The sequence below is a fragment of the Corvus cornix genome, chromosome 3 (genome assembly GCF_000738735.6).
Source record: "Corvus cornix cornix isolate S_Up_H32 chromosome 3, ASM73873v5, whole genome shotgun sequence".
NCBI classification, from domain to species: Eukaryota; Metazoa; Chordata; class Aves; order Passeriformes; family Corvidae; genus Corvus; species Corvus cornix.
Window position 1 is genome coordinate 45,382,197 of NC_047056.1, and position 17,395 is coordinate 45,399,591.

At 36.0% G+C, this 17,395-nt stretch overlaps 1 protein-coding gene across 16 annotated transcripts in view; it reads left to right on the forward strand.

Annotated features, from left to right (window-relative positions):
* RYR2 (ryanodine receptor 2) overlaps nt 1-17,395 on the forward strand; it is a 394,774-nt gene that overhangs the window by 228,090 nt on the left and 149,289 nt on the right. For all 16 annotated transcript variants that reach the window (XM_039567939.1, XM_039567942.1, XM_039567943.1 and 13 more), the window contains 3 exons: nt 847-930; nt 4,464-4,623; nt 16,128-16,275. In XM_039567939.1, the coding sequence (XP_039423873.1) occupies nt 847-930; nt 4,464-4,623; nt 16,128-16,275 (392 nt within the window). The remainder of the gene's footprint in view (nt 1-846; nt 931-4,463; nt 4,624-16,127; nt 16,276-17,395) is intronic.

Below are 17,395 nucleotides of genomic sequence, written 5' to 3' on the forward strand. Positions count from 1 at the left end.
TAATTAGTAACTTACAGATCAAATCCTGTAGACAAATGAGCCTTAAAATTTATGCTGCTGAACAGTGTGACTATAAGGAAGGGAAGAAGTCTGAAGTAATCAAAAAATTAGTTAATACTGTTGAACCTGGTTTAAGGTTATATAAATATTTGTTTTCTGAAATGAGCTGCATTTTGCAGAGTCAGGCCACAATGGGCTGGTTCAGTGGCTCTGTGGTATAAGCCTTGTGGTAGATACATGACACACTGTCTAGCTTGAATAAGATGGCAGTTTTGCCCTAGTGCTTATCATGTACTGTGCTGTCAGTTCTCTCTTCAGTAGTGTGTCCTAAAAAGATGCAGATCCAACTGAAATCTCTAAATAATAGCTTCCTCAGAAAGAAGACACATTCTGCGAATAAGTGATATTTTTTGCCTTTTTTCTTTTTATCACCTGTGATATAATTAACAAAACATTAAAAGATGTGGATATGAAGCAGTATGAATGAGTATGTCAGTTATATGAATAAGTATATAAAGCCGAAAAAATATTTCAAGGGCAGAGAATCTTCAAACTGATACCTCATAGATGAAATATACTGTATGATAGTTCCATTTTGAAGTACCTTACTCATATTTTTATTAAAAATTTTAGGAACATCTTGTGGCATTTTCTTAGCTCTATCAGAAAGCTTATTACATATATAAAAAGGCTGGTGTTGATCTTTCCATACTATATTGTGGTAATTTCCAAAGGTCTCATTTGGTTTGTAGTGCTGCTTGTAGGCACTACAGTATGCCTTTAAACAGTAGGAATGCTAAATGTCGAAACACTGTCAGTAATTAATCTCTGATTTCTGTGCCCTAGAACCCTGCTGGCATTAGGCTGCCATGTTGGAATTGCTGATGAACGTGCTGAAGAAAAAGTGAAAAAAATGAAACTTCCAAAGAAGTAAGTTGAAATTGTTAAGCAGCGTGAATTAAGAGCCTAACTCTATTTTAACAATTCCATATTTACACTGCTAGTTTTATTAGTTCTTGGGCATGCACGTACATGCATGAATTCTCAGGAATTTTCAGAAATATTCACATACCTTCGTTCATGGTTTATCTTCCAGATATTTGTCACCTGATGTATAGACAAATTTTAGGTTTTTCTGTGCTTCATTGGAATGTGTGACATTCACTGTTACATGTTTCTTTTATATATGGTGTGTACCAAAGAGACTTTGTAAAGAATTTTTACAGAAAATTTGTCAATGTATTTTACTGTGCTGCAGGTATTTAAAGGCGACCCTTTTGAAAGTTCTCAAATGGCCATGACTTGAGGTGTAGAGAACTGGTACAATCACCTGACTTTTTTTCCAAGAGATCTGTTGGCAGCAGCATTGGTAAGACAGGGCTTAGCCTGGTATGGTGTAGTGGCCTCTGCTACCACAGCTCTGAAACCAGCTGTCATGGCCCAGCCAAGTTGTCCTGGCTTCTTAGCACCAGTGCACTCCACCACAGTATGGGAATGAAGAATTTGGGAGTTTGAACACAGTTGAGATAATAGAACTATGGTTTCATATGCCTAAATGACAGCCTTACTGCCCAACTTACCCTTGAGCCCATGGGATGAAGGGGGATTATATAATACGTAAAAAATTGGAAAAGTAAAGGTCACAGTTTTACTAGGAGAGAACTTCTGTATGGTCTGTTATTCCTAAATTTAAGTTAATAATTTAGTTTCCTTGGTTATGACTCAGAGCAATGGTAAGTGCTGTTGCTGAGTTCCTGCCACCAGTAGCACCTCATTGCTCTTTGCAGGAATGTGCTCTGTGCAGAAATAGCTGTTCCTCTGGTATTGCATATCTCCATTACTCACAGCAATCCTTCACTGACCCATACCTTTGTATTACATGCGGTCCCCGAGGCCAGTGTAATAACCTTCAGCACATGTTTAACTAAAGCATGCCTTCTTTCTTCCTTTTGTGAGCCAAAGTTTTTTGCCTCATTCTGGCAAGATTCCTGCAGTCTTCTAGGTAAGACTACTACTAGAAGATATCTTTAAGAACCTGGACCCTCAAGCCTTTGATATCCACCACACTGCACAGATTTGCATACCATTGATATTACAATTTCAGAATCCCTCATGTGGTGGCTTTGCCAGAATGAATGGAAATAAAAGCAAGGTATTAATTTAAGTTCCCCCCCAAACTGCTCTTCAGTTTTGGTATCCCAAAATAACTGTATATCTCTCAAAGAAGAAATATCTAGGGCCTTCTGTATTTTCATTCTGAATTTCCTGGGCAGAAATATATGTGCATTTGCAAGATTGTTCAAGTGAATCAAATTTCCTGCTTTTGAAAAACTGCAGCTAAATCTCAAGTGTGAAGAAATCATGCTTCCTAATATAAGAAGACCAATAATGTTGAGTGTTTTTAATGTCATTAGCAGTCGTAACTGTAGAAACCTGAAGTCATACCATACATACAAAGTCAGGATTTTGATATCTCACATGTAATAGATTGAAAAAACTAGCAAAAAGGAAAGAAAAACATTGTGGCAATATTCTTAAAAGCTCATGCAGGGGAGCGTGACAGGAAAGAGCACAGTAATTGCCAACCTGACAAGTGTGCTAATTTCATATGTTTCACTGTTTGCATTACTGTCTTCTTTTACTCATCTCATTGAAGTGACTTCACAGATACCTGAGGAGAGGTAACTGTGAGGGCAGTTAACTCCTGTGTGGGCCTTGCTGTAATAGAAACCTGCAGATTGGGAACTATGTGGATGGCTGATTTTGGAATGATATTCTTGAATTGTTGTTTTCAAACTTAAGCTTTTTCTTTTTACTGTGGTAATTTTGAAGGAAGATCCAACCTCTTATTTATAGATGGTAACCCCCTTAAATACCTGGTTGTTTTAAATTATTGTTTTCAACAAATAATTTGTTTAAATGTGTTTTAAAATGGTTGTCACAGAACAGAATTAATTTAGATTTGTAAACTATTTGAATATTTTAGAATATAAATGGAGATAAATACTGTTTAATTTTATGGGTTTCTCTCTGTCCATACAAATAAAGAAAATTACCAAATTGTTTAGAAAATAATTGAGCAATTATTTAAACTAGCCATTCTTTATACACTTCAGGGTGTATAATTTCAATGAGAGAATGTTGTTTATTTTCACAGACTCCTTTTGTTTCAGCCAAAATAGTGCTTTGTATGCTGGAGGAGAAATAGAATCATAGAATCATTTTGGTTGGAAAAGACCTTTAATATCATGAGGTCCATACTCAGAGATATTTAGGGTATGTCCATCCACAAGGTCCAGCCTGTTTTTTCCTGGGACAACAGGGAAGCCTGAGATCTGGTACCAGGAGAGCCTCTGCTCCCCCTGCAGCCCCGGACCTGCTGTCTGCAGGCTGTTTTTCACACTTTTTTCCCCCTTTCACTCCTCTCTGCCAGTAAAGCTCTTCACCTTTTCTTAAAAACATTTTTCCAGAGGCACCTCCAGCATGGCTGAGGGACTTGGCTTTGGCCAGCAATGGGTGCCTTTTGGGGCCAGCCAGAACCAACTGTGTCAGGTCATGGAGGCTGCCCCTTGGGCACAGACACCCTGTACAGGCCCTGTCTGTCTTCCCCCACAGTCTTCTCTTCCTGCTCCTCTTTCCTTGTATGTTCCCTCATCAGCTGATGTAAGGGGGGACTGTGTCCACCACCATGGTGGTGCCACATAGTGCTGTAAGTTTTCATTGTAGATTTAGTAAGTCCTGTTGTGCTGCATCCATGACCATATGCTTTACATCCTTTTTTGAAGATTTGCTTGTAAGTAAATTAGGAGATTTCTGTAATTAATTGGAAGGGAACAACTTTATAAAAGTAGCATTTCTAGGAGTGCTAAAAAAATTGAGGAAGCTGCCTTTCTATTCTGAAGTCATACTTAAATTTTAAATGTTTGCTCCTATGATTTGAAGGATAATTAAGGTATGAATTATTATGAAGAAAAACTTTTAAGGTGGATTTCATAACTGTTCTTGAGCAGGCCATTTGACCTGCTCTGTCTCAGCATCCCTTTATGTAACAGGAAGAATAGATTTTCTCATTTCAGTGGGAAGTAGATAGAATTTAATAAGTATTGCCATCTGCTCAGAGATAGCAATAATATTGTTGATATAAGCATTTAGATAAACAACAGCTTAATCTACTACTTTGAATATATGGCATTATTGAAATACTTTAAAAACATTTTTAGTTTAGACCATTTTGACCCTGGTCACTTCATTACCAGTTACTTCATCCCATCACGATGCAATTAGCTTGAAAGAGAATCAAAAAGAAATCAGTACTCAAATGTACATTATTACTCTTTAAGTCCAAAGGCAGATATCACATTTATATAGATATATTGCATAGATGTTATTTCTTTCTTTTGTGGTTTCTATTAATCTTTTTTTCTTGCTGAAAAAGTAACTGCAAGTTCTGTTTTTCTCAACAGCTATCAGTTGTTGAGTGGATATAAGCCAGCACCCATGGATCTGAGTTTTATCAAACTGACCCCTTCTCAAGAAGCTATGGTGGATAAACTAGCAGAGAATGCCCACAATGTGTGGGCAAGGGACCGTATAAGGCAAGGCTGGACATACGGCATCCAGCAGGTAAGTGCTGACTTCAGACACTTAAAATTTATCTATTGAGATATTTCACAGCTAAATGGAAATAATGGTGATACACAGCTAATGAATGCAAGTTTTTCAGTCAAAGAAAACAAAAATACATAATTAAAGCAATCCTGCTCAACAGCAGTATGAGACTCTTCTACAAGCAGTATTAAAAAACTTGGTGGTATATTCTTGTATGCTGTCTAGATCTCAGGGTGAGAAAATTGCGTGCAGGATGCTAATGTGCTCCAGTATTTTAGGAAATGTAAATACTGACTTTCACTAGGGGAATCATTTAAATGTTTGCAGTTCTGGGAATTGAATAATTTTGTTTATCCAGGTAAATCAGAACGTAAACTTCTAGTAATAACTTTGCTAATATGTTATATTTCTGGCAGAAGCCGTGTTTAACCGGGTATAGTTAAGTCAGTCTCAAAGTTCCAGTCCTACTTTAGTTGTTTCAGTGAATAGGAATATTATTTGGTGGTTATCACAATGTGCTACAAAGGAGGGGAGTAAGAATAAGGCAGGGTGGATTATTAAAAGCAAAACTCAGGTTCTTTGGTTTCTTTAAAAAAAAAACCCAAACAAGTCAATTTGATATATCATGAGCCTTATTTAGTATTTTTGAAGACAGCTTCTAGATCAGCTTTCCCCTTAAGATTTTCTGTTCTTTTTGTGTTTTGTTATGAATTTTATATACAGAAAGGTCTCTTCATTTGCATTAATAAATATGTAGTAGCATTTCACAGTGAAATTTTAGGACAATTCACCCCATGAGGAAAAAAAAGAGTTTTCATGGTTTTGTGCTGAGCATAAAAGATCAGTATCTTTGCAAAAATGAGAAACAGCTGTTTTTCAGGTACATACCCTTTTCTTCCTACACAGAGCGGTTTAGTTTTTGACAAAAATTTGAGTTATACATTTCAGTGCCACACATGTCAAATTCTAAGGACCAAAATTCATTCTACTTGCAAAACTTCTGTATAAAATAATAAAATAATCTAGTTTTATACATATTAAGTTAAGCACTTAACATCATCAGATACAGATATGCGTACGTGACAAAATATATGCTGCATATCTGCATTTCAGCATTGTTCATTATAGAATCGTACTGTGAAGCTGTCACTGTGTTACTTTGCAAGCTATTTTGGAAATCTATGTTCTGTATTTGGCTCTAGACAGAGAGTGAGTCAATTCTTCTCTTTGCAGACTGGAATATAAGTAATATTCCCTACTAGGAAAATACTGAAGATAATTCAGTGTTTGTGCAAGTCCCCTGCTTACCCCAGGATTAAATTTTCCCATAATACTGTACCTTTAAGTAAGAGAAGGTAGCCCTTTGAAGTGCTGTTAACATTTCTGATGGAATATGAATTATGAGAAGTGTTGGAAGTGATGATTTTCTGTTGTCAGATAGGGGGAGGGGATTAATTTGTTTTGAACTCACTATTTCAATCCTGTGTTTATGGAGGCAGTGCACAATTCGTTTCTAGAATGAAAAACTGTATGCTCAAAAGAAATATTTCTGATATATTAAAGAATGCACTCAATAATTTATATCATGTCTCCCATATTTTTTATTCTTCCACAAGGCAGTAATTTTCAATACAGGACCTTGCCAACTGGGAGTTTTGAAATGAATGGAAGTTGGGAAATAGTTACAACTTTGATAGGAACTTGACATAGTCCAAAATTAAATTTAGTTTTGCAACAGAATTTATTGGTTAAGATGAAGTTAAGAAGTTTCTGGAATCAAATGCATCTCTTAGCTAATTACATTTCTTAGTAGCATTGGGAAAATTTAATCCCATGACTCATATGCAGTGAATAAGATTTCTTAGATCTTGAAGACAATTTAACCTACCCTTTGTATCTCTGTCTTCGAAAAAACCCACGAATAATTTTGCCTTATTTATTGGAATGAATTTGCAGCTAAATTGCCTGTTTTCTGAATTAGTGAGGTACTAAGTTGGAAGGTCAGTTAAATGATGATGTCAAAGACTTTCCCAGTGTTACTGATTTGAGAATGGTATGTAAAAGATGTAATGGGAGTGGGTGACAATGAAAAAAATTTCTCCTTTACATCCCCACAATATTTTTATTATACATTGTCTTTATGTATGTTTTGGTGTGCCTGTTGATATAGAAGGTTCTGCATTTGAAGAGGTATGATGTGATAGTCATAAATCGTTAGTCTTATTATGCTTCCCAAAAGGCAGTGGAGTTGCTCCAGGCCACAACCTGGGTTTAAAAAAAACCAACCCAATCCCTGCCAAAAAATTAATCAGAAGAATCTTGTATGGGATATAACCTAAAAGTAAACACTTCAGCTTAATGTCAGAAGAATCATGAAGTCTGTCTTATGTTCTCAGTGCTGTGCCTAGGCAAAGAGACGAAACTTACTGTTGAACCTAAAATATTGTGGCCCTGTGAGGAGACATTTTTGAGTCTAACAGGGAGAGAGCAGAGGGGGGAAAAAAGAGGATTAATCTACTCACTGAACAGCTCTCTGTATTTTATCTACTGACTCCTAAAACGATTTCCTGAGGGGAAACTCTTGGGACACTTGGCCTTGGAACTCTGGCATTCCCTAGGCTCCCTTCCTAATAAATGTCCTGCTCACTGGATGACAAAGGTCAACATGAAAATGAAATCTGTGCTCACTTTTTAAAATGTATAGTTTGGTGTGAGAAATCTCATGGAAAAGAGCTTTATTTCCAAACCCCTTAGTCTTTTTATACTGAACGGTGCATTACCCATTTTTCAAGAGTCTTTTAAAAATTGACTTCATAACCTCAAAGGTGTCTGACTGGACAAATAGGATTTAGGTATTTTAATCTGTTCTGATGGCTACAGACAAGATTTTGTATAAAAAAGGTTACTGGAATGGTAGCCCCTAGTTAAATTTTCAGAAATTTTTTAAGTAATTGGTGTGAATCAAGCTCTGATTTTGACTACCAGGTTGTGCTTAGACAAATGCTTCTGCTCTAAATCGTGACTGAGCTTACATATATCTGATAAATATATAACTGTTCTTCCTTATCAAGACAAAGACAGTTATGGGCATGCAGAGAAGAGCCTGGAAAATGTAAAACTAAAAATCTTAAGTGCCTATTAAACTGATCACATTTGGAGTTGGAAATCCACTTAATTGGGGTTTTGCAGTACTGAGTGCTTATGCTTTAAACATCCAAGTATTTTTTTTGTGTCTGCTTCATTCAAACTGACTAAAGACTTTTGTGTGCTGAGTTGTGCACTGTTGTTGAGAATGTAGTGCAGTGGTGCAGTGAACAGTGTCATAGTTATACTTTCAACAGAGAATGATTGTTAAAGGTAAACAAGAGCTCAGAAATATTCATGACCTTCAGGAAGCAGATTTACAAGATCAACAGTGTACTTTATTCCCTTATTCTTGGCAGATGAGTTACTGCAGTCTCATAGATAGTTAAATAGGTAGAAGATGCCCTTTCCCAACAATAGTACATCCTGCAGAAGCTGCCATGGTTCGGATATTGGTGTTGATTTGCTCTTAATTCCATAATCTTTCTCTTTTCAAATAACTATTTTTTTTTCTTCTGCAGAAAAAACCAACAGCTGAGTTTCAGGATAGCTTACAATGTACAGATAACACATACCATTTATTAAAATCCATAAGAAGAGAGCAGAATAGCAAGGTGCTCTTTCCTGGGTGCAGTGCAGAGAAGCTTCTAATTTAGCTGACATACATATCACATGGCAAGCTGCTAGCTCTAGCTGTTGTCCACACTCTCACATGCTTCTGCTTGCCTCCAGTGGATTTATTTCATGGGCTACATTTTGTCATCTGTAGTGGTTTGGTCCAAAATACTCATTACTGTTTATCTGCTGTGAGATAAGAATTAGGAGAAATGCAAAGCAGGCACCAAACTTGAAAGAATATAAAGAAGTTTATTAACAGACCTAAAAGAAGAAGGAAAAAAAATTATACCACCTTCAGAACTCTCCTCCTCCCCCCACCTTCCTCCCTTCTCCCACTGACAATGTTCAAAGACAACCCTTAAGATGTTCAGTCTGTTTACCACTTCCATAATAACCTTGTTTCAGTCCATTTAGAAAGAGAAGTCTCTTCTTGCTCATGCTATGAAAACATTATCACAACGAGCAGCCGCCCACTTCCAAATATTGTTCAGTCCATTTAGGAAGAGGAGTCTCTCTGCCTGCGTGTGAGTCCTTTCCCCCGACTTGCAGCTTTTCCCGCAACTGCTTTCGAGGGTCCACTCTTGAAGTTTTTTGGGGTACAATTTTAAGGTTGAGCCGTTCAGAAACAAAAACAGAGGCCCTTCTCCTTCCCTGGGAGCAAAGGGTCTTCATCATCTTCATCGTTAGGACTGTCTCTGGGAGCATCTCTAGGGACTGAGGTTTTCTCCTTTCCCGTTTGGAGCAAAAGTCCTCATCTGGTTCATCTCTCCCTGTCCAAACTTCTCATGAAATTACAGCTGCGTCAGCATCTGCCTATCTCAGCGCAGGTGCTTTTGCTCACGAGTTGAACACTCCACCCCCCATATCTTCATGAAATTACAACAGGATACTCTGATATATCATAGCTTCACAAGAGAATTTCAGCTTTAAGCATCTCCTCTCTCTCTTCCCTCAGGTTTTCAGCTCTTCACAGCAATAAAAGGGTTAATCTCACCTCGGCCTTGCAGCTTTGCAGCTGGAATGTTGAATTTTTCTTATCGCAGTGGAGAGGGGGAGAGCCGAGCCGCTCCGGCTGCCCACGGCAAGGCAGTGGGGGGGGGTTCCATGGCTGGAAGAGGTCCATCGGCTCCAGGATGGCCGTGGCCCGGCCTGGCCTGGCCCAAGCAGGGCCTGGCCGGGCCCGCTGGCCCCCACACGGGGCCTGCAGCCACCTGTCCCAGCGCCGGAAACGAGAGAGAGCTTGGAGGGGGAGTTTGCCTATTCTTAAATGTGGATCACAGAGGTGATCACAACTTTAAGTGGCTTAGAGAATTGTCCATATTCAAACTGGCCAGCTGATAGGTTCTATCAGTTCCCAGAGGAAACTGTAAGCACCCCTTAGCAAGGACATCCCTTCCGGGACTATGCTTGCTAACCTATGACATCATCCCATCATATTGCTGTGAAATGTTACAGTACTGGAACAAAGTGACATGATGTTATGCTGTATAATACTATAAACAGATCTTGCAGAGCTATAAAATACTTTCCTATGGGAAAGAAGCTTACAGATGTTTGAAAGTAGATGAACTAATCACTGGGAAATATGTTATGAACAGCAGTCATGCTGTGGCTGTAGGATGGATTAAATAATCTAGTAGGTCTGTTCTGTATGAGAGCCTCATCATTTTGGGATTATATAAAATGAAAAAATTAAAGGGATACTGTCAAGTAGTTCATGTATAAACCATTTCTTTCTTTAAAAACTTCTGGGGGAAATGCCTTCCAACTTCCAGATTTTTTTCTTCTTCTTCTAAATCCACCACTGCTTTTCAGGCTTTTTTCTTAACAAGATATAGCAAGCTACATTTTGTGCATGACTATATACAGTATTTTTGTTCTGCTGCTGCAGAGCCAGCTAGGAGAGGGAGTACAAGTTAGCTAATAAATCCTGTTCCCAGAACTGTCCTGACAACTGTGATCACACTGATCACAAACAAGTAAGTATTTTTTAGTAGTACAGACTCACAGTTGCTTATTGCTTGATGAAGGGAGCAGACAGAACAAAACAGGTAGGAAAAATATGTATTTCTGATTAAAAGAACATATTAAGTAGTAAGGTAAGAGAAAAAACAAGCACAAAATCAGTATGAAAATACTTGACAGTGTCCCTTTAAGGGAGAACGTGATTACCTGCAAGTTGGTGGTCTTGGAACTGAGGAAATGGTAAATAAACAAGGACAGATGTAGGAGTTAGATCCAGGCAAAGGAGCAATATAGCCTTGCTGTAAGTGAATTAAAATAATCATAATTGTGCTATGAGAGAGGGCTTTTTTTTTTACCTTTATGGATGTTGATATTAAGTCCCATCATAATTACATGAGTTTTTTTGTTTGGTTACTTTTAAGGAATTTTTCATAACAAGATGATGGAAAAATAGCACTGAAGTATAAAAGGATGTTATTTGTGACTAAATCTTCACAATCTAATGAAAAATGTTCAGAACTCATATAAGTTTATCCATGAACTTAGGTTATTTTTTGACATCCATAGAACTGTGATGTTATGCATACAGGAGAATCCCAAGATCCATATAAATAAGGAAAAGACAGAAAAGGAGAGAACAGAGTCGAGCTTGGAGATCAGAAAGCAAATTAAAATAATTTAAAGTACATTACCTACCTCCTCCCTCTTCCCGAATGTATGACATCAGGTCTCCCCTCTGATTGTGGAAATCACAGCCAAAGATTCTTTCAAACTTTGCTTATATGCATTTTCACATATCCAGATAGCTTTGTCAAACGGTATCTTGCTTTTTCTTCATGTTGCATTGTGTTCTGGCTAGAAAAGCTAGCAATCAGAAACCTCATTTATACTGAGAAAAGAAAAAGTATTAAAAATCTCACAGCTTTAACAATTGTTTCTAAAAATTGGCAACCTAAAACTTTCCTCCCACTGTGTGAAAAGCATCTTAAAAAAGATGCTCGCCAGTTCCTGTCCTAGAACAGTTAGTCGGTATTGCCAATTATATGAAATCTTATTTCTCTTTGGCCCAGAAGTGCAAGACATTTTGGTCTTTTTAAGTCAGGATCTTATTTTTTTAGATTTATAGAAAGTAGATGACATCATTATTTGATCAGGAGTCGGTCTTCTCAGGCTGCCTAAGGCTGCAATGCAAGAGAGGCATTGTTCTAGAAAGTCAGGCTGGGTGAAATATGCATGTGTGGGAAAAACCAAGTTGTTGCTTATTTTTTCATTAAATATATATAAAAACAGCATCTTGTCCTTGTAAAAACTACTTATGTTACCACACTTTGACATTTTACATGATTTATACTGATATATTAGTTCCTTCTATTTATAGTCAGGGCACATTCTGCCAGGCATTCCATATGGGTATGGTCCTTAGTGAAGATGGCAGAAGAAGAAATACATATGTTACTAAGATACACATACTTCTAGGGCTAGGACTCAGCTGCTAGTATTCCAGATGAGGAATACAACCTCTGCTTTGGTTGGGTATGTTTGGATTATTAGCATTGCTAATAATGTGAGGACTTTATTGTGCTTTGTGGTTCTAATGCTCTGGACTTTGAAAATTACTTCTTTAGTAAATACCAATTTAGAATTGAATTTTTCCTTTCCCCCTATACGGTGATTTTTAATTTTCATGGTTTTGTGGTTAAACATGAGCTGCTGTGATATGTGTGGAAAAGCTTGCCCTCTGGATAGCGAGGCATGAAAGGAATGATGTAGGTATGAATGATTCTGCTCACAGTGTCCATGCTGCACATGCACATGATAGCTCACTGGTTTTCTGGCAGCACTGCTGGCAAGGTTGCCCTGTAGCATTTGTTGTGAAAATTGCTTGGAAATCTTTGTGATAGTGAGAGATGTGGATCTTGTGTGTCGGTGGAGATATGACAGCAAGAAGAATCAGTTCACAACTGTGGAATTAGGGTTTGCTAATGGTGTAAAGGGAGCTAAGAAAACAACAGCACATCTGTCTAATGGATGTGTGTGGAAATACCCTTATTTTGTGCTTGTAGTTTAACAGCCTTGGTTAGGAGAACAAAATCATTTCAATATGACACAGGATAGGTATCTGTACAGCTCTAATACTTTAAATTGCAAAATGTATGTTCCCATTAAATTATCATATTTTTCCTGCACTCGTCCTACTGTGTGCTTTAACTTCTCAGTCCTTTCCTATCTTTCTTTTTGATAAGCACTTATTTACATATGTTTGTGGTGACCTTTTGTTCCCTTTAGTCTAGTGGTCTGTGCTGCTCCCGAACTTCTCAGAGCTTTGGGAAGATCCAGGAGTGCACAGCTTTGCAATACGACAGTTATAGCTCTGAAGACTGCATTATTATTTTCAGATGTCTTTTAGAGGTTTATATGATGCTTTGTTTTTTGTTACTGAATTACTTCTGAAGCACACAACCTTATTACACACACTGCATCTCCTAATAGGTTCTTTTAGAGCTGCTTATAAAATTTGTCTAGGGTTTTCTCTGCTGCTGTAGACGATATGGACATTCCCCATTTCATTCTTACATGAGATCTGTCCATGCAAGTTCCAAGACCAGTTGTAGATCCAGTGCCACAAGATCAGTTATCGACATGTCACAGACTCATTGAATGAAAGAATGCACTTTACATCTGATGTGCGTTTCCTTTGAATTATTTTGCAGCAGTATTCTTCACTTGTCCTGGAAGTTTTAAAAGGCTTGTCGATGTTTTTTGGTGTGCGTGTGATTAGGTAGTTTTTTCTGTAGTTCTTTTTTCTTCCTTTTAAGAGCTATATGCAGTTAGTACCATCGTTGACCAATTACTGTCTAATTCATATGCTTTTATACCCTACAAATAAGTGTATGTATGCCCATTCAAATAGTTGTCTATAATTTGCTCTATATAACAGAATTCGTAGTGTACACTGTGAAAAATAATACTGACTTTTCATAGTGAGTGCTATATCACTGATGTTTAACTTTATTAGTTCCATCCAGGGCACATTCTGCAAGGCATCCCAAATTTTTATGGTTGCAATGTTTTCTTAAGTAAAGTAAATTAAATTCTAAATTATTAATGGATGTTTGTTATGTCAAATGAAGACAGATCTGTGTAATAAAATATACAGTCTTCTTCCCCCTTTTTTTTTCTGTGTTATGATAAGTTCTGAATTCAAAAGAAAAGAATTATATAAATGTCATGTGCTCAAACCATTTGTCTGTTAACAAGTGGTTGCCAGAAAAACTCTGTAAAAAACTGTTGAATCATTAAGCTGTCAAAACTGGAAAATACTGATTAAAAAAAAATTATTAAAAAAAATTTAGAACAGGCAGAATGTTAAAACTTATTTTAAAACTCTCCAATAACTTCTTTGTATTGAGTAGGAAGAATTCAGTCTATGTACTACTTGGAAAGGTACTCAGTAAAATTACCACTCTTAGCTAATCAGTTTTCTTGTTGACTTGATTGTGAATGTGCAAAGCTCAATCACTGTATGGGATCATTCTCTACACTTATACCAGAGAGGTGCAGGAGATCATTAGTACAAAAACTTATGATGAGTATAACAATAAGAGTGCTTAATTCAGCAATAAGTAACACATTCAAAATTTAAATAGATGTGTAATAGGAAAAAAAAAGAAAAAATTTGTTAAAAGAAATCTCATCTCACATTCAAATTTAAAGATGTAACCACAGTCTTGAATGGGTGAAAATGGTCACCTAAATAAAATTAGACCCAAGGAAAAAAATCTGTAAAATCAAGTTGGTTTAATACATACAATTTCTGTATTCCTTTCTTTCCCCTTGCTTTCATTTTGTGCTTAGCCATTTTAAAAGCACTTATACTATATTTCATTATATACATTGTTATCAGCTGATTGCCTGTATGTTAATGTGTGTTAATGGTTGCTATGGCAACTACAAATGTATTAGTCTAACGATATATCATGGATAAGAAGTTACGTATTTATTGTTCCAAACTTCTGTTTCATATTTTTAAAGACAGTATTTCACAACACCTTTTGGACCTATAGTGCTTCAGAGGAAATTATTTCTCTTTTTTGTGTCCTTTCAATGACAAATAATTAAACTCAGTGTTTCTTCACCGCAGATGTTAATGCGAATATTCTTATATCAAATAATGATTTCTCAAATAATGATAACATTATTATCAAATGTTATCAAATAATGGTAACATTTACTTTAGCATTTGCTCGAAGGACACAGCCCTTTTTCACATCTACGAAATTAAACATTGGACAAAGCAGGATGTCAGCTTAAGAATTTGGAATAAATATGAAAAATAGATCCCTCAAATGGTATTGGTGTTGGCCCTGCCACTGTCCTTTCCGCTGAGTATAATTAGAGCTGATACGGTTTTGTGATTTGTGTCCCCAGCAATGCATTACCTTTGTCTTTCTGTTAGCCCTTTTAGCATGTAGTTAATGCTTGTCCCTTAATATTTCTTCTCCTAGATGAGTTACTTGTAGGACTAGATTTCATCAAGCTCTGGTTTATAACTGTATACTTTTAATACCTGCTCACTTTGACAAGGCAAGAGGCAGGTAGCCTTGCATCTAAGCATTTAAGGGATAACAAAAGATGCCTGCAAGAATTTTTTCAGAATGGATGTGCCATTTCTTCTCTGCTTGCCAAGATAGAATTGAAACCACGTATGTTCCTAAAACTAGAACTGTAATGCTGTAAAAGAAGTAAGGTACTTTCACTGTAGACACTGTCTTCTAAAATAATAGGCATTGTTTTTTGACTTATTAATAAATCTAACCAATAATAAAAGCCTCTCAATATCTTTGGTATTGTACCAAGAGAACAAACAGCAAGTATTTTTTATATGATATGTCCAATTGGTAATTTTTAAAATAAATATAGACATTTGGAAAAACATGGAGAGTTCTTTGCCTGGTTTCTCTCACTGCCAATAAATTCTGACAGGATGTGAGAAGAAAATATACACAAGGAAACAATTCTGTTAGTCACTAAACATTATATTAGCCATTTAAATAATCCAAATAAACCCTGATTTCAAGTAAGATAATGCAGTAGAGGAAAACCTAATCAATGTTTTCTAATAAGACTAAAATACGAAGATTAAACCTTACCAATACTTTTGCTTCAGCTGCAGGAGAGGCTAGTTTAGTTATCTATTACAAAATCTCTATACATGAAGCACATAAATCAGACGTTTGCAAACCCCTGTATTTTTGAAAAATACACGTCTTAAGTAGTTGTTATAGTAAGGCACAGGTTTATTATCTATTTCATAATTTATTAATTGCTGTTGCCTGTATTTATTATTTTTTATTAGTAGTATTTTGTTCTTTTGTTGTTATCACACTTATTATTTGGGCATTCAGTATATTTTGTTTAGTTCTATAATAATAAAACAAACACCTGTATATTTGTGGTACAGAAATGTCTCTTTGCTATAGTTAGAAGCAAGTTTCCTGTTATGGTAGCTGCTTCATAAACAGTGTATGAAATATAATCCTTGTGACTTTCCTGTCAAACTTTCATCTATCCTTATTTCTGTGGTTTGTATTGTTACTTGGGTAAATTGTAAATTGGGTAAATTTGATAGAAAATTACAGCAGGTATAAGCCACACTGCTTTGTTTATTTTGTGTGTCACTTGTTTTTTAGTGAATTCAGTCTATTGCAATTTCTTTGATCCCTTGCCATATTTGAAGTTACATGATTTCAGCTGGTATAAACAGTAATTTTTATGCTGCTATTATAGCATAATCTTGTGTGTAAGAAAAGCACAGTTTCTGAAATTGAACTGATTTCTCCGTCCTAACACAGGATGTGAAAAATCGACGAAATCCTCGCCTTGTACCGTACGCTCTTTTGGATGATCGAACAAAGAAGTCCAACAAAGACAGCCTTCGGGAGGCAGTCCGCACCCTTCTAGGCTACGGTTACAATCTAGAAGCTCCTGATCAAGATCATGGTAATTAATTTTGGGGTTTTTTTTCCTCAAAAAAAGGTTAGAACTTTTCCACTCTGCTACTGAATTTGTTGGTCCAATAAAACATTTTGGACAGGTGCCTTCAAATCTAATAGGTGCTTTTCTCCATTTTCTGTTCTCTTAGATCTTAATTTCTTACTTTCCTTATTGTTTTCTTTCCTTGCCCTGTGGCCTCAATGAATATTTACAAAATGTAACATATTTACATTTTAAAGCAATTATTTGCAATTTAAATCAATAAACACAATTTATTGACTAGTTTTTATTTAATGCTATATTTTCTATTTCAAGTCAAATAGGAAAAAATATTTAAACTCAGTAGATGTCAATTTTATATTTGTAAAATTTAAACTTTAAATAATGAAGAATTCTAAACTTTGTGCACAGTCCTGTATTTAAACACTTAAAGCTACAAGATGAAATTTTCTAAAATGAAGGACTGCAGACTGAATTTCTGTGAATGTCAACCTGCAAGTGTAGAATTGGATAGTCTGTTAGAGCCTTTAAATTTCCTGAACATTCTCAGGTCTTGGAAGTTGAATTACACTATAAATAAATTTAAACTCACTTTTTACATATGTTGTCTTTGAATTTTCATAATTGCCAGATTGAATGTTTTATTGATACTGTGGGCAGTCAGTTTGAGACATTCTAGACAAGAAAAACAAACAAACAAAAAAACTATGTAAACTATGAATAAAGAAGTTTTAAAGAAACAGTACGCGACATTTAACTCAATAACTGCAGAATATAAAATGTTAAGAAAGTACAAGAAATCAGGAGACATAATGTACAAATAAAATAAATAGATATAACTCCTGTCAGAAGTTCCTATAACCCATATTTCAGAAGTTCACTTAGTGATAAGGATATATGGAATAATTAAAATTGAAACTAGCATCCTTCTAATCTCAGCAAAATGTGGAAAATTAGAGAAATGTGTCTAAATCTTATTTTATTTTCTTTTTTTCTTCATGTAGTGATAATATTGCTTAGACCTATTTACGCTGTAGACCTTCAGTAAAGCATTTCTGCAGAAGACATAACTCATACCTAAAGTGTACACAAGGAACCCACCATTTGGAATTTCTTTTCCAAAGCA